The following is a 9,847-nucleotide window of genomic DNA, read 5'->3' as shown; positions in this document are numbered from 1 at the left end:
CTGAATAAGTAAATAGAACTGTAGCCTTCACCCCTCGTTGACAACTCATGACACCTTCCACTTGAATATTTTTGTTACTGTTCTTCTGAAGGCCACCCAAGAAGTCGTCAGTGCACTTGGTACGCATAAGCCTTTTCTTGCATTTCGAAAAATGTTTAAACCATTATGAAGAAACTAAGATGACCGGCAAAACTCACTTCACTAAGCCCACCCCTCCCTCCCTCCCTTTGCAACTCGGACTACGAAAATTTCTGAAATAAAAAAATCCTAGTCTTTTGTGTATGATTTTTATTGTTTGCACATACAATTAAAGGCAGAGTATCAAGAAACTAACGTAGTTGGGAAATTCATGAAAAATATAGAGTTTAAGGTCTAAATTAATACTATGGATCTGTTCCTCTAGTAGTTCTGAAAAAACAGCGTGGGAAGCTGCGTCTGTCCTTACGAGGCACGTAAAAACGCTTTACCCTTCTGTGCGCTCGGCGTCCATCAGCGATCGATCGAAGATCAACAATTTGTCCTCATCAACTTATTCAGGTAAAACAAATAAATAGACTGCTGGGGAGAGGAGCGGAGTGTGTAGAAAGGTGGCACTTTCTAGCGCACCTCGTAAGAACAAAAGTGGTTTCCATGCCGTTTTTCAGGAAAATTAGGGGAATTGAGTGAAGCCACGCTCATACTCGTAATCTGCACCCCGAACTCTATATTTCCTCACGGATTCTCCGATTACGTCAGTATCGTGATACGCCGCCTTTAGATCGACCTTCGCCGACCCCTTACGGCAATTCGACCTTCGTCTGTCGGCTGACACCGGCTGACAGGCAAATGAGTCACTTTAGTTTGCACAAACAACTCAAACATCACCGAGTCGGGCTAGCCAGTAAATAAGAGAGTCAGTTAGATTTTTGTATAACGTTTAAAAGAATCATCTGCAAGCGTAACCGTACGGGTGTTGTCACGAAAAGAAAAATTCCCCCCCCTCCCACATTAAAGCCCCAAGCAATCGTATAAACATTGGAATCATGGATGAACAGTATGGAGAAGGTAGTATAGAAAAATGGATGAATTAGGACATGATCAGTGTGTTGAACTCAGCAGGCGTATCGATATCGATCCAATTCTGTCATCGTTCCTATAGTATTTGCCTGTATTTATTACATATATCAGAAATTATATCTAAAATGCACCACCAGGTGCAGCAAACGTGGAAAAAAATACCTGTGTTTGATATGGCGGCTACTTCCATCGTCGTCTTTGTGCAGATTGCACTATTTAGGCTCCCCGAGATGGTCAAATGATGGGTCAAAGAACGCAATGTGGTCTGAGTTCATTGTGTTATTTGGCCGGTAACAGAACTGCGCATAGCTTTCTTTTTGCCTCTTTAACATTTCATCTTACATTTCTCCTACATTCTCTCTTATTGTCTACCACCAGTCTGAACGTCAAAAGACGAATGAAAGCCGGACTTGCGAATTTTTGTAGCATTCGCTTCGCTTGCCTTCACCGACCAGTAAAAACTAGCAGCGGTGACATTTTCTGTAAAATTAGAATTGTTTTTTTTTCTTATCAATGATCTATATTTCTTTAGAACCATCACATTGTGTAGTGTAGCGGTTAAAGGTTCCGCTTACTCCACGATCGATCGAAGGTTCGAATCCGCCCTAGTGCTCACCAAACCTTTCGACCCTCCGGGGTCGATAAATTGGTACATTTTTTTCTATCAGTTGTCATTAGTAGACTTGTCTGGAAAAATAAGAATACTGACTTAACACATCGGCTAGCCACCGCAAGTCGCAAGTATAGGCCAGTTACACGTTCGTAAACAATCGATTGTGAATTGAAGTGAACGTGAGGGCGCATCCCAAGCGGATTGATTAACGCCAGAAACTCTATCCTTTGGTCCTCTTATACCTATATCAGGTCGTAGGTTATGAATGCAGAGGTGGTTCCGCTCATCTCTCCATGCATCACTGAAATGAATTGCCTATCCGGCGTCCGGATGGATTCTCAACGAATTGCAGGAGGGGGCGGGGCGCGAGGGTGCGCGTTGCAATAGAGGACGTCGTAAGGAACCGCATTCCGAACCCGTATTTTTGCAGTGATGCAGGGAGAGATGTGCGGAACTACCCCTGTATTCATAATCTGCGACCCGATATAGGAATACTCCACCGGAACTCCGTACCACTCCAAATTCGTGGGATGATGCCTTTAAGCAAGCGCAGTTGGACTCGGTGTCATCCCATTTTATACCTTTCTGGCGCTGGCGCCCCAAGCCGACGCCGAGAGATCCGTTTAACCCTCCTTTTGGAATTTCGTGAGTGACACACGCACACAAGACAGAATAAGCCCGTTGTTATAAAGCACGTTCGTTTGCAAATTTGGAATTATACACACACACACACACACATACATACATACATACATACATACATACATACATACACACACATACACACACATACACACACACACACACACACATACACACACATACACACACATACACACACATACACACACATACACACACATACACACACATACATACACATACATACACACACACACACATACACACACACATACACACACATACACACACATACACACACATACATACACACACACACACATACACACACATACACACACATACACACACATACATACATACATACATACATACATACACACACACATACACACACATACACACACATACACACACATACACACACATACACACACATACACACACACACACACACACATACACACACACACGGACTAAGCACGTTCTTATGTAGCATCCTCTCTTGTCACCAATAAAAGTACTTGCATTACCACGTGTCCGCGAGCATATTTCAGAAACAATCCATTTCGATGAATGCATCAAACTCTACCTTCTCACTGAAATTTTTAAATATTTGACCACAGCCTTCGTGCGAATAGTACGGTATTTAAGCAGGTAAAATCACATGTTCGGATTTTAGTTCGTCATGGCACCTTCCACTTGGCATTTCCACTTTCCAGCTTCCTATTCGGACTATTAGTTATTGTTCGCAAGAACTTTACGTGAAATATCGAAAGAAAAGTTTCCATCGGTCTCGTCTATGAATCTCCATTGAAATATTGTACCACTTGTCCTGTTTGAACACAATAACCCATCCCTACAATGACTACAAATTTCCACTTTGAATAACATTCATGGAGAAACGGATACAAGTGAACGCAGAAAATTCTCATAGAAAATCAAACTCATTGACAAAAACCCTATATATTATACCTCGAAGAAGAAAACACCATTGCGGACTAGCAAAACACAAAATAAGCACAATCCTATTTGACAATGTACTGAATGAGACGTTCTAGGGCAACATCCCCTGATTTAAGAAGAACTCAGCAGCCTTTACACAAAGAAGCAAAGCTATGAAGAGTTATCATTTCGAATCCGCGCAGGAACAGACTAGTGAAGCAGTAAGCTGAATAAGAACACCCATTCATGCAAAGAAAATGTATACATTGCAAAATACAGTAAAGAAAGCTATACGTGAAGGTTGCTCTTATTTTAAAAAAATGAGCAAGCAGTTAAAAGTGAAGGTTCAAAAGTAAAGAAGGAAAAGAAGCTTCATACAAATGCAAATCAGCTATTTAGTAAGTGGATGCGGCTTCAGAGAAGATTGAATTGAGATGTGCTAAATAAAAACATACACATGAATCGTTAAGCCTTATAAAGCAATGTTTACTTATTCAGCGTGGTACATCTCTCAAAAGAACACAACTTTCATGTTACATATTGTTTAGGAAACGAGATGCATATTAGGCAACAGAGCATTCACATCATTCACCCAAAGATTAGCGCATTCCGAGTGGTACGTTTGGCCCCCGAAATACACTGCATTTGACACCGGTTGGTAGCAGATTGCACATTTCCTAAACGGAGGATCATAACGTTAACTTCAACTTCGAAGCATATTACATCAAAATATGTAAATTTAAAAAAAGGGTAGACACCAAAAGAGACAAGGCACTTAGCTAACTGACTTGTCAGCTTTGTCACCGCAATCATCCTCTTCGTGCGGACCCTCAATGTAACAGCTTAGTCGCTTCCATATCTTCCCACACTTCGCGATGTCGTCGAGGCATGTCTGTGGCAAATCAACTCCTGCCGACCGTTCTACTCGACAAACCACGAAGTACAAGCGATTAAGGCATCTAAATTATATGCGTATATGGGTAAAGAAAGACATGGGGCATATGTAACATAGTCAGCAAAAGGTTCGAGTGTCGACGGTCTGAAGCCGTCTTTGGGCCAACAAAGCCGTGCATTCCTTCTAGGTCGATAAATTGGAAATGAATTGAAGACACCCGTGGGTGCATCCCCAAAGGAATTGGTCAACGTGGTGCACTTTATTCATTCTTATCGTTCAAGAGAAAAGTGTAGCAGAATAGGAAGTCATGCAATAAATCGCTGAAACAGGTGAAAACAATGTAAGTAAAGGTTCCAAAAAAAAAAAACACCCAATGCATAATTAAAAGCGTAATCAAAAAAGAGCGTGTGGCATGGTCACTAATTCGCGGAATTGCTGGAAGTCAGCAGTAAGAACTGTTTTTGCATCTGAAAAGTCAACACTGAGGGAAAATAACTGCCAAGAAAATATATAAATGGTCACGCTTATGCGTTCTAGTGAAGAGGATAATCAAAAGTGTCAAATGTAAATATGAACTAGCTCTCGATCTCATTCGGAATTTATGTGCACCAGATTTGTGAGAAATCGCGATTTTACCCCATTCTAAACACTTCTGAGCAGATGCTTGCGATCAGAAAAAATTCATCTAATAGAGAAAGCTTCATCGGTTGCTTATAAAAATTCTAACAGTTGGTACATGTACTGTAGCTACGAAATCAAATCGGTCCCTCAATTTCGGTATAAAGAGACCATTATGCGAAACTTCACAATAAAATAGCTAACCTCAGATATCCATCACCTCGTTCAGTCTGTGCAATTTCCTTCAGCACCGGTTCCGTAGCGGAACCCAGTAAATTATTAGCCGCCTAAAGATTTGAAATAATGGAGATTACAGGAGCAAAAATAAAGATTAATATTAGAAAGTCTTTCACTTCAAAAATTTCGACAGCAGCTGATATAATCTTTTTCCAGCATTCTGTTAATTCAGCTGAGACAACGGAGGAAATAACCGTTCCGTTGATGTCTGACGCCGTCGAGCAGCTCATCGAGAAGTGAGTAGCTGTTGAGGCTAAAATGCCAATGGCCATTGTCAGAAACGAGATTTTCAAAGAAACTGCACCATCTTCCTCGCTCTTCGAAGAGTCAGTAGTCGACAAGCTAGGCTCGTGAGGAACTGTAGCTTGCGTAGGGGCCACGGAGGACCAGTCAATGCTGCACAGGTCGTTGAGTGCCGATGGCCGAGAAGAATTAGAAAGAAGTGGATTGTTCGTTGGTGGACCTATGAGAGAAATGAATATTCATTAAATCTTTTCACTGCAATAAACGAAACACAGCTGACCAAGAGTGCTTGTTGGCTGTGCTGCTGCTGATTCCCCTGGAGATATCGGTGCTGATTGTGGCGAGGACATTGGAGGTGGTGGTATCGCTTCCCCAATCAGATCCACTTCTTTCTTTTTATTATTCCTTCGTCCTAGTAGCAACGATGTAGGAATAAACGAGGACGAATGACGTTGTTCCTTCGCTGTAGGAGCCCTGAAGCAGGAGCACTCAATATTTACGGATGAGGAGATGAGAGATGTTGACAAAAAGTGATTAGGCACGATGTGGCGACTGTGCGCAGAGAATTCATAGAGGTCTCTATATTCTTCGAAAATTTCGAAAGGAATTGGATTATGAAATCGAGAGCTTGTTTTGCTTTCGTCAGCTAACTTTCTTTTGTGTATCTGTTTGGTGACCGACGTAAAAAGTTGAAAACCAAAGGTACCTCAGCACCAAATACACATATTTTTCCAGATAAATCAGTATTCACTAGATATTTTCTAAATGAAACTGCCGCATACTTGCCTTAATATGTTGACACCTAGCAAAAAAAACAGATTGTTCGTAAAATACATTGATACGTACTAAAAAACCAAAGCGTTATTTATTACGTTATAACGTATTCCAATGACAATTATATTGCCATTTTCACACCGTTCCTGAAAATCGATCCGAATTATCCATCTCGAAAGGATGAAAACATTCTAAAAAGGCTATCTACGTAACTTCACAAGTAACAAAGAGAATATATTCCTGGCGATTCATTTTACTGTTGTGTACAACCTTTCGGCTACTTTTGCTACATTTTTCTTTTCACCAGTTATCGTTTCCTCTTATCTGCATAAACTAAAGACAAGAAAAAGACGACGTTGAATGCCCAGTTCGGTATATTCCGCACGTCTCTACATTCATTCATCCCGCATCATTGTCGTTACAAAATCTTTAAATCTTGTACCAAAAGTTCTGCAAAAAGAGGATCTTACGACGATGGTTTCGCTACGTTTACAACAGGAGCAGAGAGCGGCTGCGCTGCAGGTAGCTGTACAGACTGAAGAAAGGGAATTGGGAGCGAAGGCATCGTAGAGAGTGCGGCCAGCGATTCTCCTTTCTGAAAGAAATAAGTCATAAAAAGAATAGTGAGGAACAAAACTTGATGAGACGAACCTGGGCTAACGCAATAAGAGCTAAACAGGAAAAGAATTCTGGGCGGGTCAACTGACCGGGCAATGTTCGATTCACAGCTGACCATATATATGAAAGGACTGGTCGAGGTAACCCTGACGTAACCATCATGTTATAGACTGCAAGAAAAAAAACATAAATTTACGATAGTTTACTCAACGCAAAAAATGTCAATCAATCAAATAAAGAATAGAATTAAATGAAATGATCCATGTCTTTGCACAAGGATGTGGCAAGATAAAGAATTGTGAAGTATCGTCCATTATATCATAAGAAAAAAACTGACCCAAAGCCGTATGTGGAAGCATATGAACCTGAGTAGCACCACATGCCACGATCGCATCACGGTAAAATCGAGGAACTCGTGACTCATCCAACAATGCAGGAGGAACAACGCCACCACCCCCACCCATCATTCCTGAATGATCCCGATTCACAACAAACACACCAAAACGGTAAATACTGATACAATTTGCAACTGCTTCAATTTGTTAAGTAACGGCGAAACATAAGGCACGAAGCATTCAAGAGCATTTTTTTCTCAAAAACGTTCTTTATCTGAACCCATTTGTATCGATAATGCGAGGTAATGCAATCAATGCATTATCTCAACGACTTTTATTCCTGTATGCAAAAAAAAAATCGGAAAAATTAAGATGCAGCAGCGTTCTTCTTCAATTTTCAATGGGAGGAAATATGTGGGAGCTAACTAAAACACAACACAAAATCTTCTTTCTACGTAAATCCTTCTACTCGAAATCCTTCAACTGCAGGTCCCTAGGGGTTTTTGTCATAAAACAAGATTAGTGTCCCAATCGATAGCAACGCTAATAATTGATGAGATATGTGCAGCACATTGAAAAGAATCTAGCCACAAAAATCTCTACTCTCGAAAGCGGCTTGAAGAATTCAAACAAACCCGTTCGGCCTGGTGCAGGAATCGGAATGTTTCCGGACATCATTACTTCCTCCATGATCTTACTCTGTTGGTTATAGCTGGGTGATGTTGTTGTGTTGCTGTTATTCATTGTTGCAACATTGCTCCAGCTCTATTGTTCGCCTTAAAATACAATAACACAGAGGATGAAATGTGAATGCATCAAGCCAAATTTCGAACAGAAATAATAACACAGTAACCGTGGAATTATCAGACGGTCTCCAGTGTCAGATTAACACAAGGAAACCACCCATCAAAGATTTTATCGCGAGAATTATTGACTTGCAACGTGCCGCAGCACTCGAATAAAATGAAGCAGTGAAATTTAAGCCCAAAAGGAATAAACAAGAATAGTTGATAGAAGGACACTCCTTCCGAATTTTCATTCGTTTTTCAGTAAGTTTTTGCATCCAAAAATAAAACTGCGATCTACATACATCATCATATACATACATCTACAACAAGCATGAATTACCCCTTTGAAGAAACAACCAACGGACACGACTTGGGAGGATGCAAAAAAAGGCTTCAAAAAGCTTGTCGACACCGAATAAGACGCATCCAGTAGCTCTGATCACGTCCCAGAAGATACCGTATAGTCTCCGATGTCTCGTAAAACTGGATCCATAGTACCGAAATATTTGGCACCATGCGACATACGTGTAGTCGAGTTGAAACGATATGAAGCGCGATGTAGTTGCATGAGCAGCTGAGCTCGATGAGGTGCGGTCGAGAAAGCGCTTGGAATCGAAGTGCGACCATCGCGAATTGCAGCGAAGAATGCTGCTAGCAAGGTTCCCTTCGATCCTAACTGCCACGCTCCACCGCACCGCTTCAAGCGCAGCCGCTTAGGCAACTGCACCGTGCTTCATGTCGTTATGACTCTACTACATATAATAGGATCAAAACGACAAGAAGAACGCACAATTGCGCAAGCTGCTGCGCTCGAAGCAGTGAGGTGGAGACAGCGGTTGGAATCGAGGTGGGACCGTGGTGAACAGCAGAGATGGGTGGCGGTAATAAGGATCCTTCCGCGATTCTAACCACTACCACCACTCCGTTTCGAGACTAGCCGCTTATGCAACTGTCCGTGTTTCATTCGTTTTGATCCAACTATATGTATGTGATATTTAAAGGAAAAACACCATGAACATATCTTAAGCGTCAAGCTGTAGTTCAGTAACTGTTTTCACCATGAAAGTATTATGACTAACTAATGTTAGGAACCTGACGTTTGATTCTCTCTACGTTCTAAAAGATTTGAATATTAAAACGTAATGGTGATTGTGATACCAATGATGACCATGTGTGGAACTAATCAATTTCGTAGGTATAACTCTTGACTTTGGCTTTTGTGTTTTGGAGTAGGAAAGTGTCACCGAAATTATCGGGAATTATCCATTCCTGAATCTCTAACCTTCCTCTAACTCAATTCCCTTCGACACAAAACATAATCTGATATGTACCGAACACATCCGCACTGGTGATAAACGGATGCGAATCGGAAGAAGACATTTCATTTCAAAAACGACACGAGTATGCTCTATTGAGTTCTTCGATGATAAGAAACAAGTTTAATAATCCTCCATTTTGCCAAGAAGTACTCCAAAAACCACTTCAACTCTTCGAGTGAACTCTCTTACTCTCTAGCACTACTACGACTTTCCTATAAATTTTTGAAAAAAAAAAACTCCATCTTTAAACCAAAGAAGTAGTTGGATTATATGCGAATTCCATCACAATTACCTCACAAAGCGAGCTGAATTAGATATGTGCTGTAATGTTCGGTTTTTGAACAAATAACCTCATGAGGTGGACTTGACCGAACATGCTGCTAGACTTCCATCATTGGACATATGAAGGAAGGTAATCAATTTATTCGCATTTGAATAAAACTTTCGGATAGCAAGTTTATAATACGTGTTAATATTATATAAGTCTATATCACTGTTCATACGTCACTAACACTGTTTACAAGTTCCGTAAAATATGTATAGCAATTCTGTGCGTGAGAAGAATTTCGGCAAATGCCGCAGACTTAAAACTAGAGTCCGAACTGGCATTCAATTCAATCATTTCAGGAAAAATAAAAGAAAGTGAAAAAAGATTAGCAACACAAAGACATCTCAAAAACGTTAGCAACACAGGAATATCTCAGCAACGACGACAAAGGCTTCCGAAAGTCTAGGAAACTCCTAACACTTCCACCAGACCGTAT

At 40.8% G+C, this 9,847-nt stretch overlaps 1 protein-coding gene across 2 annotated transcripts; it reads right to left on the bottom strand.

Annotated features, from left to right (window-relative positions):
* Positions 1–3,647: 3,647 nt before the first annotated feature.
* On the bottom strand, positions 3,648–7,720 carry RB195_011179 (uncharacterized protein; the record flags this gene model as incomplete). Of its 2 annotated transcripts, XM_064192494.1 has the most annotated exons (11): positions 3,648–3,695; positions 3,849–3,933; positions 4,045–4,215; positions 4,974–5,056; positions 5,123–5,259; positions 5,311–5,469; positions 5,530–5,723; positions 6,494–6,618; positions 6,675–6,811; positions 6,979–7,110; positions 7,612–7,720. In XM_064192494.1, 11 exons carry the CDS (start codon positions 7,718–7,720, stop codon positions 3,648–3,650), a joined length of 1,380 nt encoding a protein of 459 aa, XP_064050076.1. The 2 variants fall into 2 exon arrangements, with proteins under 2 accessions (XP_064050076.1, XP_064050077.1); XM_064192493.1 differs by lacking the exon at positions 3,648–3,695 and having other exon boundaries at positions 3,801–3,933.
* Positions 7,721–9,847: the final 2,127 nt, after the last annotated feature.

Source organism: Necator americanus, chromosome III (assembly GCF_031761385.1).
Source record: "Necator americanus strain Aroian chromosome III, whole genome shotgun sequence".
NCBI lineage: Eukaryota > Metazoa > Nematoda > Chromadorea > Rhabditida > Ancylostomatidae > Necator > Necator americanus.
This window is presented reverse-complemented; position numbering and strand designations above follow the sequence as displayed.